We start from the raw sequence: 27,559 nt of genomic DNA, 5'->3' as shown, positions 1-27,559 counted from the left end.
AGAAGAGAGTAGAGTAAAAGAAAGGTAAATTTGCACCTTTTGTAGGCAAAGCCTGAGGCAGTTCAGTATTCTGGTTTTTCATTGATGATATTGTGGTTCAGACTCAGGATCTTGAGCTTGGTAGATAGTTGCTCTACCATTTGACTCCTCTCCATAGCCCAGTGGTCTGTACTCTATTTAATGTTAGCTGAAATTACTTACCAAAATAAAGATATTTTTAATATATGTGAATGTGTAAAGAGAGAAATGGTCTAGAAAATCAAATTCATATATAATCTGTGCTAGCACTTTCATGTAAACTATTTTCCACCTTTAATTAAAAGTCATCAATAATTTGCAATGTATTGCTTTTTATGAATCCAACTTAAAGGTCACTTATTTTACTTTTCCGTGGACAATGGCAGGTTGTGGTTTGCTATCACTGACTCTGAACTAATTAAGTTAGCACACTGTTAAATATATAATCATGAGTCATCAGAAACCCTGAGGAATGAACAGATTTCAGGAGATAATTGCAAAATTTGATATAAATCAGTTACTCCAAATGACACAATAACTATACATATAAGCAATTGTGCTGGTACAAAACATTAGTAAATCATGGCATTGAAAAATATTTTCTTTATTTCAGTTTTTTAAAAAAATGTTCTCAAGTAAAGAAATGGAAAGTTCCTTAAAAGAAAAAAAAATTCTTTGGCTTCTGACTGGACTGATGAAACAAAATTTTATTTTTAAGATTCTCACGCTGTGTAGCCCAGACTGGCCTTGGACCCACTATATTCTTCTTTCAACCTCCCATAAAAATTATTCAAGAGATTTATAGTTTCATTTGTAATGTCATTAGATGTATCAAAGAAAAGATGTTATGGACAATAATCTTTCAAAGTACTTATTAATTTGTTATGGGGTTTTAAGTCATCCTGGAGAGCCAGCTATACATACAAGGATCTTTAAGAGTTCAACACACAACAAAAGGACTGTCATATAGAATTTTGAGATAATCTTAGAAAATAATTTAGCAAGCGAGTGATGCCTAACCTTTTTTGTAAACCAGTAAGACTAGATCTTTCTTTTTCTGTTCCTCAGTCCTTTACATTATAAAACTTAATACCATTACTGATATATGAGAACTTCCTGAATTATATAAAATGTACCCATGCTTGTTGTATGCCAGCTGATTTTACAGTTGTGTTCTTTAGATGTGTTTGTTTGTTTGGGATTGTTTTTAAGTATCCAAGAATTAATCTATTAGGAATCTTAAAGATGAAGTTGGCCACAGGTGACTCACATCTAGAATCCAACATAATTGGGAGCCAGAGATTAGGAAGATCACAGTTCAAGGACAATCCAAACAAAATAGTTATATTATTCCATCTCAACTAATAAGTAGATATTATAACTGGATAATAACAAATAGCTACATAGGAATTTGAGATTGGGAGAAGCATGGTTCCAGACCATCCCAAGCAAAAATCAAGATATTTCAAAACTAACCTAAGCAAACTGGTATGGCTCAAGCAGAATTGTGGGTTTGAATACCAGTACCACAAAAAAGCAAAACACACAATATGCTCAAAAAGAAATGGCAGTACTGTCTACGTTTTCTAAGGGAAAAAAATGATACTTTACATAAACTTCTCTCATGATTGTAAGTAAAGATAATCCTTTTGCCTAGATAATTTTCCAGATGGCAACATAAAGATAAGTAATCTGAATTTTTTTAATGAGTTGGAGAAAATGTAGAGATGTATATCAGCCAGAAATTTTCAAAGGAAATATTATGTGCACCCCATATAAGACTTAAATTATTTCTTTAATGACCATTTAAAAAACATAACATTTTAACAAATCCTCTACTAGATGCCCATAAACAATCCATAGCATCACACAAAACTGGGTGTTAATGGCAGACAAAATTTCAATAATGGAAAATAATAATGAAAGAACAGATTGAAAAATTAATATTCTAGCTGAATGAGAATGTTTCTTGTAGATGCAGGTTTTATCCTTAGTAATGATTTCTTTTGCATGTAAATGAAATGGTTTCAGGCAAAATGTGAAGTTGTCTTAGTATTATATTATTTCAATGATATTTGAATTAGCTTAGGTTCAAGTTTGTTTTTTTTACATTATCTTGAGGCTTTGAATATGTATTCAGAGCATCTGCAGAATCATAGCATCTTGTAGGCAATTGCTTCTGAAAAAAAAAAAGGTTTTCCCACAATTAGAAATGTAGTCTAATTAGGGGTTGGGTGCCGGTATAAATTTTAAAAGGGCTTATATTATTAAACATTGTTGTTAGATACTCTGACATGTTTTGTGACTCTGGTTACAATAAACCTCCCCTAAAAATATAAAGAGTAATCCATTCTATAGTAAAACCATTATTTAACATGGGGTACCATGACCTGAAGCCTTTGTGAAGGAGGGTTTGTCATTTCTCCAAACCCTCTGTGAGAGAGTCATAAATAGACTAGACAAACAGCCTCTGCCTCTCCTTGTTTCCTTTTGGGTTACTTCCAAACTATTATGGACCTAGAAATAAAAAAGTAGGTTACTTGTATTTTGCCAAGTTAAATACAAATGAAGAACTCTGTTTTCTTCATTAATCTTCCAGTATATATTTGCTTAAAGTGCACAAATTAGGGCAATAATTTAACACTTTTGAATTTTATCATCACATGAAAATGGATAATAATGAACATTCTGTCCATTATCAGATTTAAATTGTATACTTTAAAAATCATATCACTGACAGCCGGCCACCAGTGGCTTACACCTGTAATCCTAGCTACTCAGAAGGCTGAGATCTGAGGATCATGGTTCAAAGCCAGCGGGCAGGAAAGTCCATGAAACTCTTATCTCCAATAAATCACCAGAAACTTGTAAGTGGTGCTGTAGTTCAAGTGGTAGAGCGCTTACCTTGAGCTGAAGAGCTGAGGGACAGTGCTCAGGCCCAGAGTTAAGCCCCATGACCGACAAAATATAAAATAAAAAGAAATCATATCACTGAAAAACCTTTACTTACTGATCTTATGAAAATCTAGGATACTCTGGTTTCTCTTCAGATCGCATAAATCTTTCGCCTTTTATAATTTTATGAAAATCTAGGGTCTTTTCTTCCATCTCCAAATTACTCCAGTGAAAGTGATCAGCTAAGATTAGTATTTGATGCCAGAACAATGATCAAGAGCATATGAAAATGAATAAAATATAATAGGTTGTTAGTGTTACTGGACAATTTGGTTGGCCATTGCTTTTTTGTGCATTTTTTAATTTTGCTTTTGTTTTTAAGTCCCATTATCTTGGGATAATGGTGCAGGTGGCTCATGCCTATAATGCTAGCAATTCATTAGGTTGAAATCTGAGGATCATGTTTCAAAGCCAGCCTGTGCAGGTAAGTCCATGAAACTCTTTTCTCCAATAAACTACCAAAATAAACAAATGAAAAAACAAACTGTAGGGGAGGCTGTAGTAGTAAAGCATGAGCCTTGAGCAAAATGAACTCAGAGACAGTACTGCAGGTCCTGAGTTCAAGCCCCAGGACCTGCACCAAAACAAAAAAAAAGCAAAAGAAGGAGGTAAAAGTAGAAAATCTGGACATGATTCTTCTTTACTTTTTGGTAGAAAAAGAAATATTATCTTTAAATAACACTACAAAGGATCTACCATTTAACAAAGCAATTTATAAATATAATATATCTTAATCAATGTCACCCCTTTAACATTCTTTTCCATCCCTCCCCTACCCATCCCTTACTCTACTCTTCTTCATTTTCATATGCATGGGAGTCTTGACTACATTTTCCTCTTCTCCTTTTCATTTGACTACCACTTTCTCCATGACCCAATCTACACCTTTTGAGTACCTGCTTTCTGGTGTTTTATTTTTCTGAACTTTGATTTTGCCTTTCTAAGGAATTACTCAGTGTAAGTTCTCCCTTAAATCCATCCTATTTCAGTTAACACATTTAACTAAATTAAATACCATCCAATGTATTTACTTACACGTTTATAAGCTAACTGTTGTGTCCACATATAAGGAAAAAAACATGCATAATTTTCTCTGTGAACCTGACTTACTTCACTTAACAGAATTTTTTCCATGTCTTTCCATTTTTTTACAAATTCTACAATATCATTCTTTCTCATGGCTGAGTAATATTCCATTGTGTGTATATACCACACTGTTAATAGTAAAGTTATTTAAGCACTCTGGAAAGCAAGGTAGAGGTTCCTCATAAAATTAAACATAGAACTACCCTATGTTCTTGCAATTCCACTCCTGAGCATTTACCCCAATGATTACACACCAGGACATAGTAAAACCATGTTTATTGCAGCACTATTCACTATAGCCAAGGTGGAATCAGACCAGATGCCCCTCAGTGGCTGAATACAATGCACCTTGATCAGTGTCACACCTTTCAACATTCCCACTTACCATTTTAATTACAAACTTACTTGTCTACCATAAAAAAATAACTAATGGCTTCAATATATATCTTTGTGTAGAAATTTATGTTAGTCAACTAGGGACCTAGAGACAAAGTGATAGTGGTAGAGGGGTATAACAAGCTACAAGAAGCAAATAAAAACAAGTTACTAGAAAATGAATTTCACTAGTTTTAAGAGGGAAATACTACCATATTTCTATGAAATTAAGAATAAGAAATGTCAAACATGTATCAGTTTCAGTTTGGATTAAGTATAACATAAATTTCTTCTTTTCAATATATAAATGATAGAACTATGTTGTCTTATATTTTTGTTGTTGTGTAAAATATAAGATTGAATAGGGAAGTGCAAAAACTGCTCAAGAGTAGAATGCTTAACTAGTATCCACTTAAGGAAGGAAGGAAAGAAGGAAGGAAGGAAGGAAGGAAGGAAGGAAGGAAGGAAGGAAAAGAAGGGGGAGGGAGGGAAGAAAGGAGGGAGGGAGGGAGGGGCAATTTATATAAGGGAAATGATATAAAACTATTATACATTTTTCTATGAAGCTAATCTTAGAACTGAATTATATTGACACTTTGGATAAATGTTATTATCTCTACTGAAATACTTTTGTACTGCTGTTATTGAATGAAAAATGACATTCACATCTTGAAATGAAATATGGAATCAAATTACTTGGCTTATGAATACATAGCCCAAAGCATTCAGACTTCCTTGGAAGGAGGGAGAGTACCTTGTAGTCTCTGGCTTAAGCACTTATACTTCTAGCCATATTTAAAATATAATAGTGGAATCAAGCTCTAATCGAAGAAGACACACTATGATCTCATCAAGTGAGACTGGGGGGGGGGGTGCGCTGTCAAGGATGTCAACCTAGATCTGACCTAGATCATTTTCATTTGCTCAGAAAAAGAAAATTGCATCATATTTATAGAGCAGGTAGAATTCTGGATTCTAATTTGTAAGAGAGAGGGGGAGATAGAGAGGGAGAGGGAAAGGGAGAGAATTTCAATTAATTTTTTTTAAACTTCCTCTAATGTAGCTCTTTTTGTTCTAGGCAGAAATCTTGAAAATGTCTTCTAGAGAAGTTCAGTGCTTTCTAGGGTTTCGAGGTTTTCTATTTGAAATCTGAAGTGCTTAAGAAAACATTGTCTTGCATTGGACACTATTACTGTCGTGATAGATACTGCTTAACTTGACTCTTCTTGTATAAAATCTATTGTTTAAGGAAAAAGTGAAATGTAATATATCGTCTTAACTTTCCACATGGAGAAGATTCAATGAAACTAAAATAGAATGATGCTGACCTCAAAATTTATAGCCCATTTTGAACAAATCATTAAATATAAACCCTAAAGAATATAGCAACATATGGATTTCAGTATGAGGCCAGCCAGGAAAAAATCTTAGTGAGACTCCAACTCAATGAAAAAGTTGGATGTGTTGGAGCAGGCCCAGCACACCAGCTATGGGGGAAGTTGAAGTAAGAGGATCATGATCCCATATACAGTAAAGTAAAAAGGGCAAGGAGTATGGTCAAATGGTAAAGCAACTGCCTAACAAGCAAAGACGCTTAGTTCAATTCAAGCCCTATTACAATAAAAAGAAAGCAAGAAAAAGAAATGGAATAAGAGCTTCATCTAAATCTACAATTAAATTAAACATACAATTAAAATGTTAGACATTGTTGCCAATTCTATGTAAACATCAAGTAAGAAAACAAAAATCAGATATTTTCACTCAACAATATTTTCATCCCTTGAACTGAAAATTATAATTTTGGTTGAGAATATAAAATATTATCTGAAATATATATTTCAGAAAATATGATTTTGCACAAATCCAGTCACATCACAATGATGATTTTGAATCTATACTGTAATTTTATTTCCTCAGCATAGATTATTTATCTGCAAAAAATTTCCCATTTTGGCAAATCTAGTTGAATTATAGCAACATTCTAGTATGTACTTTGAGCTGTCAGAAAACAACCTTTAGGATGAACTGCATTTTCAGATTTTTCTGCAGTTTTATGTGACAATATGGCAGACATAATCTTTAAAATACATGCTTTCATTTATAGAAGTTTTTCCATCGATTATTTTTGGAGAGCTCTTTAGAATTTCAAGGTTTTATTTAGGATTGTCCTCTATCATTATTTCTAATCTACCTTTAAGTAAGTTTTTTTTGTAAGTACAAGTGTTTTATCTAAGAAAATATAGCTGCAGGTTTATTTAGGAAATTTTCTTCTAAAAACAGGAATGTATGAGAGAAAATTCTTTCTTTTGGAATGCGTATGCACATAGAAAAATCTTTTTGTTTGGTATCTATCACAGCTCCTTATTTATTAAGTAATGCCTATGCAACTTTCTCAGATTACTTTCTGTGGCATAAGAAATCAGTACATGGGAAGGTGGGAAGGTGGCTCCATGGTAGAGTGCTTGCCTTGCATTCAGGAGGCCCTGGGTTAGAGTCCTCAGTACCACATAAGCAGAAAAAGTAGTAAGTGGCTCTGTGGCTCAAGTAGTAGAGCACTAGCCTTGAGCTGAAGAGCTCAGGAACAGTTGCCAGGCCCAGAGTTCAGGCCCCACTACTGACAAAAAAAAAAAGTCAGTACATTTCATGACTGTGGTTTCTGAAAGATACTACATTACTCAAGAACAAATAGTTAAAAATCACAAATACTACTCTTCCAGGAAAGAAAAATTTCCTGAAATAAAATAAGAATGGTTATCTTCTTATACATGGAAATATGCTTGACAAAGATGTGAAACATAAAATTCTCTAGTCTCTTTCCACTCAGTCCTTGGTATTGCTTGTATCTTCTTGAATCTGGTTAAGCATACTTGTGGCTACAGTGCATACTCCTGTAACCATTACACAGAAAAAAAAAAAAAACTCACCCATTCTTTCTTCTACATGTTCTTCTGCCAGTATCTCCCTCAGAGTTTCAAATCACACTTTTCATAATAAACAACTCTTCTTGGTTCTTTCCCACTACAGTAGTACAGAATTTAATTTATCTCAATTTTTGCTTTAGAGCAGTGGTTCTGAACTTGGGATGGGGCTGATGGTTGAAGACATCTGTAAATGTTTAGAGACAATGAATACCCAGAATGGAGAATGGGTGTGATTCTAGCATCAGATGGGTAGGTGGGATGCTACTAAACCTCCTCAAATATGCACCAAACAATCCAAGCCTACAAACTGCCCAAATGGTCAAGAGTGCCACTGTTAGGAATGCTTGCTTCAAGGGAAATACTGACAATAAAATCATATACCATACCAGTACTATTTAAATAGATTTTCCACTGATTCATGCATAATAATAAATTAATATAATTAAAAATGTTCCCATACCAACATCTTAGCATATGTGCTTCATTCTGTTACCATAGTTTATGTCATTTTTAAATTTGTTCATCAAATGGAATGTTGTGGCTGCTCATCTTCAAAATAAAATTGGTGTATGTGCATGGTTCAGTATTGAAAAATCAAAACAAAAAGGAGAGTTTCTCAACAACAACAGCAACAAAAAACACTTTATAGCCCTTCATGTACTTTTTCTTTACACTTTTTCTAAATGGCTAGACTGAATTATGGAGAATGCATGATATAACTGGTTTTTCCTCTTCCTCTGTGATTTCTCTCCTCATATGTGTTCTTTCTTGTGTTGGCAGGACGCCCCTGATTGCAGCCGGAGTCATTGGTGGCCTCTTCATCCTGGTTATTGTGGGCCTGACATTTGCAGTTTATGTTAGAAGGAAGAGCATCAAAAAGAAGAGAGCCTTAAGGAGATTCCTGGAAACAGAGGTGATGTGGTGACTTTTCATTAGTTTTAAGAACATAGGATAGCACTCATTCTGTTGTGTTTATTGGTTTACTCAAAATGTATATACTGTTCAGTTTCTTGATTTTCATATTAGTGAAGAGTCAGAATGTTCAATAAAAGCAGTCAGATTGATTCATAGCATAAAGAGATTGATTATATGGCAGGGGTCTAGAAATGTTTTTGGTTTGTTTGGATTGGCTTTGGTTTTAATATTTTTGTTAAATAATAAAGCAATGATTTACTTGGTTTATATTATTTTATCTGATGATGGTGTTTATTATCTTGAGAGACAGGTTTCATTAGCAAGCTCTGGCTAGATGATATCTCAATATAAAATACCTGGACAGAAGATGGTTTATTGGCAGGAGTAGGAATGTGAGAAAGATAAAATTTTTTGGATTCAAAATGCCAATGGACAAGCAATGCATGCTTTAAGATCTGTAAGTTGTTAGTCAATGCTCTCATTATTACAGCAGTGAAAGACCATATAGAATAAAGTTTCCTGTTGTAATTTCACAAAACTCACAACAAAATTTATATCATACATTTAATATTATGTGTATTCGGTTTTGTGAATATGCTAGTTACCCATAAATTATTATAATTTATTTTACATTGTCACACTGAGTTCTTTAACATGCAAAATGATAGTTTTCATTGTACAAGGTACAGAAAGAAAACAATTACCGAGGCCTTTCAGGACTAAGTCCTTCTCAACTCCCATCATACCTTTTTCTTGATACCCACATCTACGCCTGCCCCAATAATTCAGTTGCTCTGAAACAGACTGCCTACCTGTATTTATCACTGCTTGTCAATGTGACAATCTGGGTTTTCCTCTTGTTTTTTTTTTAACTCTGGCTTGGGTGCTGTCCCTCAGCTTTTCAGCTCAAGGCAAGTGCTCTACCACTTGAGCCACAGCACCACTTCCAGTTTTCTAGTGGTTTATTGGAGATAAGAGTCTCATGGACTTTCCTGCCCGGGTTGGCTTTGAACTGTGAGCCTCAGATCTCAGCCTCCTGAGTAGCTAGGAGATTACAGGCGTGAGCCACCGGCACCCAGGGCCCGCTGTTGGCTTTTCCTCTTAATGCTAACAGGAGTGCAAATATTTATTCTTTCATAAATTCTATACATTGACAATGAATTACATTTATAAGGAATTTGATAAGAACTCTTTGGTTCCAGAAGTTGAAACTAGATAGACTAATTACTGAAAGTTTCAGGAAACTATATCTCCTTATAAGAAACTGCTTTCTTTTTTCTTTTTTTACCTAAAATTGACATGGATTACTCATCAATACATTTTTAAGGAAAATAAAAATAGTAAAAAATGTACCTAAAAATATAGTGATAATTTTACATTAGTTTAGCTGGTTATTTAGACAAGCTCAATTTACTCATTTTCAGTCTTATACTATGAAAATAATGAGGAAATATGTGCTGTGCATATTTTTAGTTTAGTCTAGGGTGCTAAAGGCAAATAAAATGCTCACTCCTGGCCTGCTTGAGGCAGTTTCTGAGAGAATTCTGAAATGTTAAAGAAAGTAGAGTTGAGGAGGAAGTGAGACCTTAATTAAGAAAACAGTGGACCTATGTTTCTTTGGGTCTGGCTTACTTCACTTAATATCATTTTTCCCAAGTCTTCCCATTTCCTAACAAATGGGGCGGTGCCATTCTTTCTGATGGAAGCATAGAATTCCTAGATATATCTTTATATATCAATATATCTCTCTCTATAGATATATCTCTCTATAGATCTCTCTATGTCGATATATCTCTATATCGATATATCTCTCTATAGATATATATAGAGATCGATATAGAGAGATTATATATCTATACACACACACAAACACACACACACACACACACTCACATTTTCTTGATCCATTCATCTACTGAGAGGCATCTGGGTTGGTTCCATATCTTTTTTTTATAAAGATATTGTACAGAGGGGTTACAATTATATGAATAATGCAATGAGCAAATGTCCTATTGAGCATTGTTACCATTCCTTTATTTTTCCCCTACTATCCCTTCCCTCCCTTCCTCCCCAACTCTTCCTCCCCACCCCAAGTTCGTTTTCTACATAGTGTCTTCTATGTCTCATTGTTCCAATTGGTCAACCTGTATCCTTGTTTCAGCATTTTGTTACTGCTCTTCCCCTTCCCAAATTAGAAAAATGTATATACAAGATGCAGGGCGCCAGAATCAAATACAGTGACAACAGGGGGTTATAGCTTAGCTATGGTGAATAATGCTGCAATAAACAGAGTTGTGCTGGTAGTTTCAGTATGGCCTTGTTTGTGATCATTTGGGAACAACCCAGAAGGTCCCATGGATTCCCTCATTTGCAATAATTAGTATACATCTAGAATAATTTTATCAGATGAGCAGCTCAAAAGCTATGTACATATGACCCTATAAGATGATGCTAGGCAAAATGAACTCCAAGATATGGTCACAAGAGGTCTTTCTTTGTTGTTGTTTGTTTTAAATGTACTATGTGATTTTTTTGTTTCCTTTGTATGTTCTTCCCCCTATGGTATATCCCTATTTGTCACTGTACTTGATTTTGGTACCCTGCATGTTGTATATACATTTGTCTAATTTGGGGAGGGGAGAGGGAATAACAAAATGCTAAAACAAGGACACAGGATGACCTATTGCAACAATGATACCCACCAGACAGTATATTGGAAATGCACTTTACAACTAAGGAAGGCGAGGGGTGAGAACCGAGGGAGGTGGGAAAGGAAGGGATAATGGGAGAACTAACAAAGGAGGGGGTAACAACGCTAGACAAGCAATGTCCTCATTACCAACTCATGTAACCGTAACCCCTCTGTACAGCATCTTTACAATAAAATAAAATTAAAAAAATACCGTTCAGAAGAAAAAAAAAGCAGTGTACCTCTAAGTGAGTGAGAGAAATTCTGCCTCTTACCCACATGCAACAAAGGCCCACTACTCTATAAAGAGTTGTATTACTTTGTACAGAGCTGTACTTTCTAAGAATGTCCTTCAAGTTGTCATATCTTTGCTAAGAAAACACATATTGATTAGTTTAAAAATTAACTTTTTTTAACTATTTGTGCCGGTACTAGGGCTTGAACTCAGGGTCTGGGAGCTGTCCCTTAGAGTTTTTGCTCAAGGCTGGTGCTCTTGCCCCACAGATTCATTTCCAGTTTTTTTATTTTATTTTGTTTTGTTTTGTTTTGTTCTTTTCCTTTGTTTTGCTTGTTTGTACGGGCTTTTTTTTGAGGGGGGAGTGCAGGACTGGTTAATGAACAATAAGAGTCTCATGAGCTATCTTGCCCAGCTGGCTTTAGACTGTAACCCTGGGATCTCTGCCTTCTTAGTAGCTAGGATTATAGGTGTGAGCCACCAGTTCCTGGTTTAACTTGATGTTTTTATAGAAAGTTATTGCATGGGGCTAAATTATGTTACATTTTCAAGTGAGATAATTTTCCACATTTCACTTAATAAAAGTGAATATCATTTTAAACCACCATCTATATAAAATTCTTAGACTTCCTTGTACACTGAAGGTAGATAGCTGCATAAGAAATGAAAAGATTTTACTATTTTAGTGGAAAGCACTTAAAATAGATATATTTCCCCAGGATTAGTATATTCTAGATTGTCTTTATTCTGCTGTTAAATGCATAAAAATACAGAAGATACATTTTTTTTTCTAAAACACACTCACTGATATATACAATAGTGGCTTCCCTTATGGTCTAGTGGTTAGAAGATGATATATACAATAGAGTACTTGGATTAAAAAAAATGTATAATGAGACATACTCAGATCATTGGGAATGGGATAGATTCAGTTCCTGCTGTATGCCAGGCAGTGGTCTGGAACTATCTGTCTCTATTGTCCCCCTGTATCCTTTGCCAGTCCTCTGAGGTGATCATTGCTATACGTACAGCCTAGAAAACAAAAAAGGGGCCAGGAGGACTGAATTGGTCTTTATTCCTGTGAGTTGTAGCATTGATAGGAGATCCCTATGATCCTCTAAATTTAAACTCTGTCTTCTTTATGCTATGTCACTGCTGGCTTGACCAATGAGAATGTTCATCTTTTGATAGTAAATTCCTGGAAAAATGCATTTGTGGAAACTTTAAATGATTCCTAAGATAATTAGGAGACTAAACATCTCAGGTAGAATTGTCAAATTTTCAAAGTATGAAATGATTGCAAGGTGCATGTCTTCAAGTGAAGTGAATCTCTGCTGGATACCCTCACAGATGTATCAGATAGTTCAATGAGTTCTTCTGAGAGTTTTTGTCTTAATGACTTAAATAAAATCACCAATTTGTATTTTTATAGTATGAATGCAAAATGAAATGAAAGCATACTCATGTTCTAACAATTAGAAAATAGCCTATGTTTATGGAGATATTTTTTATCATGTCCTTCCTAAAATTCTTGCTACAGCTGTACTTACCTGAGCTCAAGACTGTTCTACTAATTAAGTAGGCCATGATGTTCACAGAAGCATGATAATAATACCCAAGCTGGAGGCCCACAGTGTACTTAGCCTTGTAAACAGACATTTTGAAATACTGTGGTGGTTTCAAGACAATTTGAGTAGGAGTAGCCCTTAATTATTTCCCTATGTAGAGAAAGAACAGGCTATTTATCATTGTTTAAAGTTTAGTTCCTTTGTAACTTAAAAAAAAAAACTTCTTAACTTGACTCGTTTGCTTTTTTCCCTCCAGCATGAATTAAAATTTCAGCAGATATACACTCCTTGTTTCCCAAGTCTCTCTTAGACTCCACAGCTCCCCCATTACCCTTCCAACACCACAAATGGATGCCTAAGTCTAGGGAATATGCTGAACACTATGCAAACTCTGGGTTTTTGTTTTTGGCTTATAAATTGGTATCTCTCCTTAAGTTTAGTTTATGACTTAGACATGAAAAAAGTGTAACAAGATTGATAAAATATTAGGCATAATTATAATAATATACTTTAATGAAAGTAATTTAAAGCTGGGAATTTACTTCTGAAAATTTCCTTCCATTCAACCATATTTTCCAAATGCAGTTGATCACAAGAAATTGAAACTACACAATCAGTAGGATAGGGTAATAGCATACATTCACATCTTGTGTATTCATACTCTCCAACTGATTGGCACCTCAATGATGACATCTAAAACTAACATCTCACTTTTATGTTATTGACCACACCCAGCCCATCTCAAGACTACATGTCCACTCTAATCTCACCCTTCAGAGACGTGTTTTACCCTCTGGTATCTCCTTCCTTCTCCTGATACTATGGGCAGACTACTTCATCATGTCAGTGTCCTCCTGAAGTCAATCTCTTTGCATTATCTCAAGTCAAAGAACCTGATCTAGGAAGCCAGGATTACCAAGGCCCAATTCCTAGTAGTCATCATATTCCTCTGTATCCGGCAGCATTCATTTATGATCTTGAATCAAACCATAAGATCTTTTTATCTAGATGGTATACCAGGGCCTGGCTACTGATAATGGGTCTAAAATTTGCATAATAATCATCCCCAAGTCATGTAAAAATGCCAACTTTAGGATCTATTGACGTAAAATATGTATTTTGAAAAGAAGCTTGGGAGACTTAATTTATCAACTGAAGTCTTGGAAACACTACTCCTTGGATTGAAACTGTGCTAACTATTTTTATCTCTTGACATAGTTATACTGACTTTCCAGATCAATTTTAAGCACCAAGAAGGGAACCTTTCTGTGTGATACACAGGAGATGTGCATCCTACCTCCTAGTAATGCATGCCTCCAGGCAGGGCACATTTATTATTTTAATTCATCCAGGCAAGAGCAGGAAAACAGAAAGGATAGGGTGTGAAAGACTGCCTAAATATTTGTCTGCAGACAGCGTGTGGCTCATAATACAAAATTATTCTTTGTTAAAGATAAATATATTTGCATATTTTCATGTGTTAGAAAAAGAAATGGGGGAAGAGAGAGACAGAGAGAGAAAGAGAGACAGAGAGGCAGAGAGAGTAAAATCCTAGCAGTGATTCTTGGAGTAAAAGCTGTTCTAACATTCTGTTTTTGCTTTTTAGTTGGTGGAACCCTTAACTCCCAGTGGCACAGCACCCAATCAAGCTCAACTTCGTATTTTGAAAGAAACTGAACTCAAAAGGGTGAAAGTCCTTGGCTCAGGAGCTTTTGGGACTGTTTATAAAGTAAGTCAAGAAAAATATACACCATCTGCTATTTAAGTTTCATTTCAGGCTTTAAAAAAGTAATAGCCAAGGTCATTACCTTAGCGAACCTAATTTCTTTTTAATATTCGTAAAGGAGGACATTTATAGTATTGAGATCTTGTTGCACAAATCAATTCATAATTCTTATTGAAAAAGCTTGGATAAATACAGTCTAGAGTGAAAGGCAGGAAATACTGGTACAAAGCCAAGTGTAGTTCTTTCTATCAATGCCCTTCTGAGTCCCTAGCAATATTACTGTCCATTTGTCAAAGTTCCCTTCATAGCCCAAATACTCAATCCCAACAGGATGCCCTTCCTTCTACATAGTGCTTCCTGAACTCCTAGACATGTTTGGGTAGTGTACTATAATCCCTTATTCTCCTGTTCATATTCAAAGGTTTCCTTATCAGCACCCTACTATTAACAACTCCTTAAAATCCACATGAATATTCATATATGTTAATAGGATGCAATACCAAAACCTTTCTTTAAAACCTATTTAGTTACATATATGATATCTTAGTTAATATCCAAAGTCCTTGTATCTTTATCATCTTATGAAAACTACGCGAAGGTGACGTTATTTGAGAAACTGAGGTCAGATAGAGTATCCTTCTGAGGTTTTCAATTGAGAGGTTTTTCTCTGAAAGTAAAACTCAAAGGATAGCAAGTATATGTTGACCTATTTGGGTCAATTACACAATCAATCCAGAATCCAGTCCCAAAGTAAATTTTGATAAAATTGATCTAAGTGGCAAATAGGAAGAATAAGAAACAATACTGGGTTAATGATGAAATCTTCCAATATCCATACACATAATTTCTGAGATTTACTTTGGCAGATTAATATACTTCCTATCGAGTATAGGCCTTCATTTTTTGCCAAAAGGTTTGTTGAAATGGATTGGAGTTTAGGAATTTTGCATTGTAGAATGTTCAAGTCTTCCCTTTTTAAACCAATCATTTAAGCTGTGAGTGTTGAGACACCTGTTACCTCAGCATTCAGGAGGCGGAGGTGGGAGAATCACCCTGGCTCAGGAGTTTGAGACCAGCCTGAACAATACAAGGAGGACAAAGGAAACATAACATCATAATTAATATGCAGAAAATATTAATGACTAGATATAGAATTTAGCTTTTCTCATTTTAATTTACTTTCTTCAAAGGTCAAAATACAGACAATTTGTATGATTCTAAATGTTAGCCTTAAATTTGAAATGTCATGTTGAAAGTAATGTAGTAAATTGGATCAACTGCCAATCATTCTGGATCACTTCCCACCACAACTCCCTTTCAAACCAAGCTGCAGAATTTTCTCTAACTTTGGTTTACCTGATCATTGCTCCAATTAGCCACACTGTAGGTATAATTGAATGTTCTATGCTAAATCACAGGATAAGACAGTAATGTAGATATTAGAGCTTCCTTCCCTTATTTATCATGTCTTTTTAAGTCAGTTCTACATAGCACTTTGATAAAATGCAATACAAATAAATATAGTTGTGTTTATGGGGAACAGATAAAAAGATAAAAGACCAAATTTGAATGCATCATAACAAAGTTCCACTATTGTTACCTCAGTCTTGTATTGTTCTGAAACTATTATTGCCCTAAGATTTTTTTAAAGAAAATGTGGTTTGGAAACTAATCTTCATTTCAAACCGTGGAGAACTTGTGATTCACAAGACTAAGTACTAAGTACTGTCTATTGACCTTATCAGGGGAAAATACTACCCATATAAATATTTAATTACAAAGCTGTATTAAAAATAAAATTGAAATCTTTAACTCCAGTTTCATGTATGGGGATCAGGAAAAGTTCCTCTCTTCTCTCTCCTTTAACCAGTGATACTAAAACCCTTGCTAAAACGATTTTACTTTTACTCAAATTTATTTTACTATCTGGGTGCTGGATTCTCATGTCTATAATCCTAGCTTCTTAGGAGTCTGGGACCTGAGGATCACAGTTTGAAGCCAGTCCAAGCAGGAAAGTCCATGATACTCTTATCTGTAATTAACCACCAAAAAGCTAAAAGTAAGGCTGTGGCTCAGATAGTAGAATGCTAGACTTGAGCACAAAAGCTCAGGCACCACAACCAAAGACTGCCATAAAAATAATCATTATAACAAAAGTTTATTAAAATGTCTATAAGTTTGTTTGAATTTTATATCTCGAATGCATATAGTTGTCCATAACCTTTAATATATAACTTGTAAGACATGATGCATTTCTAAGCTACAGGATTATTTTTTGATCACAGAAAAACAAATGACTTAGGTTGTTATTTGCTTAGTTAAAGGGAGATATGCTATAATTAGGTAGAAAGATTAGAATCAAGAGGATAAGCATCAGTATGGCCAAACATTTATCTGGTTAGGCCTGGAAAATAATGATTTTTCTGATTAAAAGCAAGATGAATTAATTCACACTGAATTTATGCTCCTATACCTACACAGTTTAGGAATATTTTAATATTGATGCTATAACTTTATAAAACAATATCCTTAGTGGATGTTTTATTGAATAATATCAAGCATATTCTCTGTCCGAGATAGTACCACTGAGAAAATGTAGCCTGTGTGTTCAGTTTCCTGCTTATTTGTCTACATATATATATATATACATATATATATATATAATCACAAGTAACATATTAATTGGCATTTTGAGAATCAAGGTTTGAAGCCAGCCACAGCAGGAAACTCTGTGAGACTCCTATCTCTAACTAAGCACCAGAAAACCGAAAATGGAGCTGTGGCTCAAAGTGTTAGAGCACTAGCCTTAAGCGGAAAAAGTTCAGGGACAGCGACCAGGCCCTATAAATAAATAAATAAATAAACTATAGCAACAAGAGCTGGAAGTGTGTCTCCAGTGGCAAAGTGCCTGTCTAGCAAGCATAAAGCTCAGAGCTCAATCCTTAGAACCACCAACTATATGTATTTACATATTTGTATATAAATTACATAGCTATTCCAAATTTGCAGTCATTTGTCCACAAATGTATTTACCTACTTTCATATATGTTTTACAAACCCTGACACATTTATCTGTGTTTGCCAGTACATACATATTCTAATTGTATGTTGATAAAAAGAGAGAGTTGGCAATGCTCACTATAAATATTTTATATTTACCTCAGAGACAAAAAGTCCTTAATAAACAGTTGAATAATATTAACAAGTTGATGTGTTCAATGTCTTTGAAAACTAATTCTATATCTCTGAAATAATTCATAAATTAAATTTGAGGAACATTAGATTTTGCTTTTTCAAATTATTTTGTTTGATTTGTAGAAGTTTGATAATATAAACACTGAAAAGGGCCTTCAACTTTCCATAGATCAGTTGTCTAAATTATTGAATTGACACAATTGAAGTTAAAAGAAATGGAATAACCTTCTCCAAGTCTTGAGCTACTGCAGATATCACCCAAAATAAAATGATTTCTTCTGTCTTATTTGACTGCTTTCATCAGTGCACAAAGCCTTTTACATGCACTCAGCTTAAGTTTTACAAGAGAGCGAGCTCCTTGGAGACAGAATATCTGTGCAATCTATCTTCTTTACAAGAAGACAACAATGATACAGAATAAATGATGACATGCAACAGATGCCCAAGAAATATTTTTTGATTAAATAAAATAATATTAATAGTTTGTGAGATCAAATTAAATGTTAACTCAGCTATGAATGTTACAGACCACTTCATATATGTTTAATGGGATTTTTTTTCCCTGAAAGGGTATCTGGGTACCTGAAGGAGAAACTGTCAAGATTCCTGTTGCTATCAAGATTCTTAATGAGACAACAGGTCCCAAAGCCAATGTGGAGTTCATGGATGTAAGTATATACAAACACATGGTCATGTTTCTATTCATTATTAAATAGACTGCTTGAACACTTGAAAATCAAAATTTCTTCTCTGGAAATAATGTGTATCCTCCATACCTTGCAGTACAACTTGCTTTTGCAACTTGAAGACATGTTCAATCTCAAAGTTAACCTGTCTTCCATGACTCAGACATGAAATGCTTCCATATTTTATGGTTAAAGATAGCAAGGTATTCTTTGAAGTAAAAGTAAAATCTAATTGTAGTTGGAAATCTATTTTATAATCACTTGTACCTAATAATCAGAGGTTATAAATTATTTCTTTTTTAATATTAATAAGTTTTTAAATTATTTCTTAAAGTTGGTAACACTGAATAGTATTAGAAGAACAATACAGTGGTACTAATGGCAAATCACTAATATCTTACAACTGGTCACATGAAAGTTCCTACCACTGTCCTAGATAATAAATAATGTTTACAAAATATATATTGAATGCAATCATAAATAATTCATAGATAATAGCTCATCTAATGTTGATATTATAGGACAGGACAGTCCAAGTTACACCAAGGTTAAGCCAAGGTCAGCAGTGTTTGAAGATGGTGAGTCTAGGCTTTCAGTTCAGGCAATCAGTGTGAGCAGGGATCAGCAAATACTTTCTTAAGTAGTCACAGAATAATCAGGACTTGCATGACATTTCCTTGTGGCAGTTTCTCAACTCTGTCCTTTATGGTGAGAAAGCAGTCACAGGGACTTAAGCCAAAACTAAACAAAATGTGAGTGGGTTTGCCTTAGTTCCAACAATACTTCGTTTCATGTAAACAAGATGAGGTGGGATAGATAAGGATCATCTCTTGCTTTCAAGGGCTGTGTTCTTAAATACTATGACAAATTGCATTTTGAGAGTAGATAGTAGGGATGTTTTTAGCTTAGTGTGGTTATGATCTGTTTAGCTGAAAACAATCAAGATCAGTTGCTACAGTGAGTTAGTCTCCATTTTGTTTCAAATGGAAACCTATGCAAATTTTATAATTCCCATTGAAATTTACCTCTTTCAATGCAGTTCAGAGGAGAAGTCAGCATAGGTTAAAAGCTACACCCACAGAATAATAATAATAATAGTACAGTTCTGCAGAATAAAATAACATTATAAGGGCAATCAGAACTTTTAAGATTTCTGCTAGCCACAAAAATGTAGATTGAGTTATACAGAAAATTTTTGAGGGTAGGATGGAATAAATTATATATGTGGCATGCTGTTAGTTTTTCACATTGAACACAGGATAGCCTGCCAGGGGTTCTAGAAAGATCCATATGTGTTTTTTCTTTATCTTTTAACATAATGTCTTCAGTAATAAGAATAATTTTGATTTTCAAATGACCTTTATGTGAAAGACATAAAGAACAAGCATCTGCACTTTGATTTTTTTAAATGGATTCCTACATATTTCTCCCTACTTTCTCTTGAAAGCTGTTTTATAACTTTTATAGGAACTCAGTCTGTGACTTTGAATAATTTGACAATAGTACTCATCACCTTGTAGAAGGCCATTATAAGATTAACTTCTTATCGTTTGTTATATATGACCAATATAGCTAGCAAATGTACAACCCAGCTATTGAGAACAGTTGACTCTTTGCTCTGTCAAATTGTACATATTTTAAATATCACCCTTGGTGCACATCTACAGACATTTCTCTAGTATTTATTTAGTGAGTCTTGGAGGTAAATGATGTTTTAACCTGTAGGGTTCCAGAGGTCTGTACACACCTTACAGCTACATGTCTTGACACTTATATTAGTATTTTCAAATGAAAGCTTTTCAATGATGCCCCAATTATTCAGTTTGATCTTGATCATAGCCATAAACTTGTGAAGGGAAGGGAGAAATTATAAGGAAAAAAATTACAGTAAGTGAAAACAACATAGGTAAATTGATGGAAGAGAGGTCTTGCCCAGCCTAGCATAAAGCCTAAGCTGAAATTCCTAAGAATGCTAATAATCTCTGCTGGAGGCTTGGACAACCATTTTTGTCATATTTCCATGGAAACAGACTGGCAAAAGGGGGTTAAGAGGCTACAAAATAATCACCTAAAAAAAGAAGCTCTAAAAACCTCATCATGATTTCGAATGATTATGTGAAAGCTCCTACCCCACCCATTTCTTCCCCTTGATCTGCAACCTATTCCCATGGTAACCAGAGTGGCATGGCAGCTTGAAGTCTTAGATTTTTGCTGAATTTTAGATGAACCTCTGAGCCATGAAAGGAGTCATTTTCCTAGATGGTTGATGGATTTGGTAACCAACAAACTAAAAAAAGAAAAGAAAAGAAAAAGAAAAAAGTCAGGTCTGTTAGTTTTTAAGAGCTAATATATAAATATATATAACTATACATTATAATATATAATTAATGTTATATAGTATAATATATATTTTGACTGTGACTTCCTTATTTGTGTGAAGCGGCTAGAAAATTTAAGAGATTCACAGGCTCTTTTATAGGCAGAATTTTGATAAATGTCAGCCTGAACACTTCCTATTATCTTGGTGACTGTTTTCAAACATTGGAGGATAACGTCCCCATGGCTAAAACCATTCAGCTGGTAACAATGATGGTGAATTCAGCATTTTAAGCTGCTTGGTATAATGTTTATACAAACATGTGGGTCCATTTCAAACCCACATTTTTTAACTCATGCGCTATGCATTCCAAATCACTGCATTTGAATAAAGTATTAAACCACAATAAAAAGTCAATGTTATAAAATATTATAAAGTAATTTGAGCTGAAGAATAGAGTTAGAATTAGAGAGATCCCAGTTATATAAAGTTAACAGAGTATGTGTGATATATATCTTAGCTTGGGTTGTTTGCAGAAGCCAAAGCTGCTCATGAAATAAGGATTTCACTACAAGTAGTTGATCATATACGTGAAAGCCCTATCAGTAGAAGACTACGTAAATAAACAGAGTGGACTCTAGATACCAGGGTGCCTGCACTTCTCTCTACTAGAGAGGTACCTGCAGCCAGCATGAGGTACACATACTAGAGTTTTCACCTCAAATACTAAGGGAACTGTAGCCCTTCCTCAAGATCCTTTTTGCCTGTGGTTCGAGGCTGATGTAACTCTGGCTGGCTGTCCTCCTTGCTGAGGGTGGTAGAATTAGGCTCCAGTGGCAAAGAAAGTTTCCTGGATATCAGTTGGTATGGTGTTATGGTGAAGAGTTCCAAGGAGAACTAAAGTAAGATCTATGGCAATCAAACTTCATGTCTCTTTTTCTAAAAAAAAAAAATATATATATATATATATACATATATGTTTATGTTTACATATATGTGTGCTATAGACTACTTTATGAAAATAAAATACGGCTTCTAAGGATGATAGGAAACCATGTACTCTTAGGCATTATATTCCTTTGTACTTTCCCTCACTTTGTACATATAGTAGAATATTTCAGATTCAATAACTAGTGTGTGTGTTTGTGCATGTATCAGCTGAGCTTTACTAGTTATTATAATAAATGACACACATCAGTGACTTAATACTAAAAATGTATCACCATATCAGCACCTCTGTTGATAACCAAAGGCAAAAAAAAAGTCTTGTATATTTTCTTCCATTTCTTTTTCTATCATAGGTAAAAAGCAAGGGGAAAATTACATTCTAAAAATGCTACACTAAAAGCAGTAAGAGAATTTGGTCACCGGCCTATTACTTAACTCACCTGACTCTATCTAATGGATTCATAATGACAATAATAACATACTGTGAGTGAATGACCGGTATATTCTTCATTCCCATAAGCGAAGATCACACTGAATAACATTAAGAAAAATGACTCTAAAAATTCACCTTTAGAAGGCGGCATGCATTTATGCCCATTCTAGGACTTGTTTCAGAGTTCAGTTTCCTGAGAAAATGCAGAGTTTGTGTGTGCGTTGGGGAGGAGGAGGTGTCTTTATTTTTTAATCCACCAAATGGTATTGAACATATACCAAAAACTTGATGCTTTTGAGAAGATTCCTGGAATCGAGGATTATGATCTAGGAAAATCAGTCAACCTCAGTTTATCTGAGTTTCTATTAGTGAATATTATTTTCCTCTGAAATGTAAGTCTATTATCAGTCATCCTTGTTTAAAAACGTTTTGCCTAAATTATTTGTTTTCTTTAAAAAAACAGAGTGGGAGTGAAAGAAAATTGGTAATTACCCTAAATTCCTGTGAGTGATTAGCAATCCTGAGCTGCTAGTGCTGATGTGAATCTACCTGGCTTCAGTTTCAAATCTCCGTGATTAAATTCACCACAGGGCTCAAAGAAAGGGGCTGCGAGGAGAATGTGCCTCCTATCAGCCTGTAAACATTAGCACACTGGTGAAAAAAGATAATTTATCTCCCTTTGGCTATATTGCCAGAAGTTTTATCTTAACAAAACTATCACTTTTCTGAAGAAATGTTCCAGTGAGTGATGTTTGTGTTGCTTCTCTTCTCTGTATTTTCTTTATCATATACACTCTCTTGATATGAGTTGTCCCCATTCTTATTGATACCACTGTTAGTAGAATGACATAAATATGCTGGCCACCTGGTCTCTCTTTTCTCTCAGATTATAGCATCCTTAAAAATCACTGGAGAAGACTTTGCCATGTAGTATTTTCATATTGCAGAAATTCATGTGTATGGTTTCGCAGGGCAATAATAACTCTTAGATCCTATATCATGCTGTTAGTGGTTTTTTAAATTTCCTATTATTTAATCCCATTACATTATTTTGCCTTTAAAGGGTTTGTTCATTTGCATACTATTCTTATATAATTTGCCTATTTCAGAAAGAAAAATTGCACAATTTCTTTTTTTTTAGATTTATTACTTAAATGTCACAGGGTCCTTTATTGTGGACATGATCTTTTTGGAAAAAAGTCAGCTAAATAATCTTTTCCTTAAGAAAAATTATAACTGAGCTAAGTTTTTTAAATTCTCAAACATTCTAGGAGAGAGACTATAACCTCCACTAGAAACAGAGTTTAGAGCTTTTTAAACTCTACTCATAACAAGAGAAAATAAGAGGAAAAATGTTCTTACAGCTGAAGCAAATTATTTCTTTTGTAGTTCATTTCACGGAACAACCTGTTCATTGTATAGAACTGTTATCAGTTTCACATGCTTCATTCTCCTATCACATTGTCTTGCTCTGACTTTCTTATATCTCAACAACCATTAGCTACCATCCTGCCCCAAATCTCTCTTTAGCCAACCTGGACTCATGTTCCATGGGTGCAGTTACTTTGTTTTGTTTTAATTGTGAAAATACTGTACGGAGGGGTTACAATTACTTGAGCAAGTTAATGAGGCCATTTCTTATCAAGCATTGTTGCCTCCTTTCTTTCCCCTTCCCTTCCCATTTTCCCCCTTCCCCCCTTCCCCTGCCAAAGTTGTAAAGTTCGTTTTTCATCATAACATCTTGTACATCTCATTGGTACAATGGGTCCACCTGTATCCCTATTTAAACGATTTGTTTTTTCCCTTCCCCTCCACAAATTATACCAACATCAAATACAGTGAAAACAAGGGTTATATGGTGGGAGAGGGACATACAAAGCAACAAAGAAATCATCTTATAAATATGTTAGAAACAATTGTGAGAAAGGAAAACCATTTGAGTCCTTATCTTGGGGTTCATTTCACCTAACATCATCTTATCTGACTGTTTCTGCTTGTCTCAGACATATAGTAGTTATTGCAAATAAGGGAAACCATGGGACCTACATTCTTATATAAATCTTTAACTTTCATCTTCTAGAAACCATGTAGGCAGTGAGGAATCCTATAAATATTGAAACTTTAAAATGCCATAATCTGTATCCCTTTCAAACTACATGCTTTTCTTAGATCACCTCCTAAGATGAACAAATTTGACCTCTAGTCTCTTTGCAGGAAGCTGATCTTACCCCTGACCTTGGTAAGCCTCCACAGAAAGCTCAGGAGCATCTCAAGTTTAACACAACTAGAATGCATATCTTAATCTGCTCTCTTAAATTGCTTAGTTTAGTCTCTCTCTGACTTTCTCTTGCCTATTTCCTTCAGTCTCACTAGTTATAAAGGTACAAATAATAATAATGATAATAATAATAATGAATAAAAATAATAGATTTGGCAAAAATAAATTTGAACACAAGTGAATTGATTACAATCACGATTCATCATTATTAGTATCAGTGAGCCAAATTCAGTTGCTGTCTTAAAACTTGAGGTTAAACATTGTCTACTGAAAACCCGAAGGCAGGTAGAATACTTGACAAGTTGTACATTCTAATGAAATCATTTCTTTCTTGAATCACCTTAAAGAGAATACTCAAATTGAAGCCAGGCTTTTCTCTATTAGCCAGAGCATGTAACTTTGTAAACTTTCTGATTCTCCCCAAAACATTTTGAATCGCAAGCTCACATATTCTGCAATATCTATATTTAAATTTGGTAAACATCAATCAGTAATATATCAAATGCATAGCATTCTATACTTAAGGTAGTTCCAAGTATCTAAACTCTATGCTATGATGAATTTCATGTGTACGTGGTGTGGGGGGAGTGTATTATTCTACAATGAAGAATAAAGCATTAAATGGCAGTCTGCTCATGTGCACTTTTCGATTCCAATTTGATAATTATGATGGCTTTGGATAATCAAAACTCATATGCTCTATTATGAGGACAAACTATGTATAACCTTGATTATTCATGAAAAACAAGGAGAAAGTTTTTTTTTTCCGATAGGACAACCTAAGACTAAGAAATACAATTGCCAAAAAATGAAATGATTTCTATGATACCAAGTCTTAATATAGAGAGTTTTGTTAATGATCTAGTTACAAGATTTGTGGATGTAAAATAGTGTCCCTTTACAATGAAAGTACCATCCACAAAATATCCCAGTTTACATTATATTGTGTCAAGTTATCATTATTATTTATAGGAATATAATTTGGCTCAGGAATAAAATGTTACTATATTGTGATACTTGCAATATAGCACATATTTGTACACAAACACCATATCTATGTGCGTGACTTTTGTGTATATTTATGTGTGTAAGAACCATATATTTACATATTTTCTTGTTCTAAGTCTGATTTTTCCCTGGAGTGTTTGAAGCTGTCTGTTAAATTGATGAAGGTTATCAAACTTGATAAGGAGGTATTCTTGTTTCGCAAAATTTTGCTTTTAGCCTTGTTCTTTTTCATTTATAATTGCTCTATATGACATTTTATGTCTTTCACACATACCCTTATGTTAGAAAATCAAAGCCTATATAACATTCTTTTTAAAATGTACATTCTCTGAATTTATAGACAAAACATCTGGTTGGGCATGATGGCAGAAACCTGTAATCCTATCATTCAGAAGATGAAGTTGATAATAAAGGTTTTGAAGCCAATCTTTGTTACATAACAAGTTTAAGGCCATTCTACATAGGGAAATCCTGTCTTAACTAGTAATAATAATAATAGCAACAACAAAAACAACAAGGACTTGGTGTGAAGCTTACTTGTAGAGAGTTTGCTTAGAATGTTTTCAAGTCTGGTGTGTGATATTACAAAAACATTTTAATTATTTTAGGCTTATCATCACAAATTTTCAAATTATAGTTAAAACAGTCACATTCATATGTTGGAATAATAACTTGTACTAAATAAACTATACTATAGTCTGATTTGTCTTTTAAAAATAAAAGATTGCGCTATTTGGGACAATTCTAAATTTGTGTGTAGTTTCTAAGTAGCTGTCTTCTGAGTGGCTACCATTTATAGTTGATGTGTAGACTGGCACAGTTTGAATAGAAAAGAATAAGAATTTTCAAGGTAGTAAAATGAGGAATCAAAAGAATGAGCAATCAGCATGGGTCTTTATCTCAAAATGGAAAGACTTAGAATTTTCTATGGTGATCTTTATTTAATATTGCAATTTTATCTGGGGTTTTGACCCACTAACAAACTTAATCTAACCTCTCTGAACTTAAATTTTCCATTATCTGTTAGAAAATAATTAGAAGCTGTAAGCAGAAGTCTGCATACATGCAGTTCCTTGGGAGTCCCTGAGCTCATTGAACTGAAGAGCTTGACGAATACTGGTCATCTGATATTGGACCAGCAGCTAATAATAGCAGAAAATGCTGCTTAGTTAGGTGAGAAAGTTAACTTCGGGAAATGAAAATGAACCATTTGGGATTTATAGTTGCAGATAAATTTCTCTATTTCATTTTTTTTCCTGTTAAGAAAATAGCCAAGGGAGGTAGTTATTAGTTTTTCTTTGCTCTTTTTTTCTTTATTTCTTTTCTTTTGATAGCTTATAATTAATATCTAAGAGCCCACTTGATTTCAGGTCTATTCACTATAGTTTGCTTTTGTCCCCAGAAGAACTTTTAGTGAATCAGGAATATGTGTGGTGTAATGCATACGTATAATAGATAACTGACCACTAATTAAAATTTCAACAGCTCTCGCAAGCATGTGGAAAATTAGCAATAGGAAACTTGGAAGTTTGGGGAAAGTAGCAAACACAGGGTTTTGAGGATTAAAACAGAGAAAGATTTTCCTCTTGTGATTAAAACAGTGAGTCAAGAGCCTTTAAAATAAATTTATTCAATATGTAGAACACTCATTCATTTAATGAATGCATTACTATATTCTCAGCAAAGAGAAACAAGTATTTTATATTTGTGTAGAGAGATGCTTTAAAATATAATGTTCTCTAGTTTTAGTGTAAGACTAATTTTAAAAAGTAAATTTCAAACCATGTTACTGTTTTCTTTCTACTAAAATCATAATGTGTGTGGTAGAGTATAAATTTGATAAGCCTTGAACATTCTTTAATTGTAGGCATGCTAGTTTGCATCCCCAGCAAGGCTGTAAATGTTTCTTAGTTAATAGCTCTTGCATACATTCTAGTGCCCACAGTCACCATGTACTGAGTATTAAGTAGTATTAAGTAGTTTCTAGTTTTTGCTTTTTTTGAGTGAGAAGGGGAAACGTTTTCATTTCATGTTTCTTTTTTCAATTGGATTGTATTTTCTTTTTTTTTAATTTTTTTATTGTAAAGATACTATACAGAGGGTTACATTTACATGAGTGAGGTAATGAGTACACTTCCTCTTGAACATTGTTACCCCCTCCATTGTTTTCCCCCTACCATCCCCTCCCTCCCTCCCTTCCCCGAGG

The 27,559-nt window shown here is 34.2% G+C and overlaps 1 protein-coding gene across 4 annotated transcripts in view; it reads left to right on the top strand.

Annotated features, from left to right (window-relative positions):
- Erbb4 (erb-b2 receptor tyrosine kinase 4) overlaps positions 1–27,559 on the top strand; it is a 1,030,419-nt gene that overhangs the window by 797,138 nt on the left and 205,722 nt on the right. For all 4 annotated transcript variants that reach the window (XM_013011535.1, XM_013011517.1, XM_013011544.1 and 1 more), the window contains exons 17-19: positions 8,136–8,268; positions 14,369–14,491; positions 18,253–18,351. In XM_013011535.1, coding sequence (XP_012866989.1) covers positions 8,136–8,268; positions 14,369–14,491; positions 18,253–18,351 — 355 coding nt within the window. The remainder of the gene's footprint in view (positions 1–8,135; positions 8,269–14,368; positions 14,492–18,252; positions 18,352–27,559) is intronic.

The sequence above is a fragment of the Dipodomys ordii genome, unplaced genomic scaffold (assembly GCF_000151885.1).
Source record: "Dipodomys ordii isolate 6190 unplaced genomic scaffold, Dord_2.0 Scaffold1, whole genome shotgun sequence".
NCBI lineage: Eukaryota > Metazoa > Chordata > Mammalia > Rodentia > Heteromyidae > Dipodomys > Dipodomys ordii.
The sequence above is the reverse complement of the archived record's forward strand: the minus strand, read 5'-3'. Positions and strand labels throughout refer to the sequence as shown.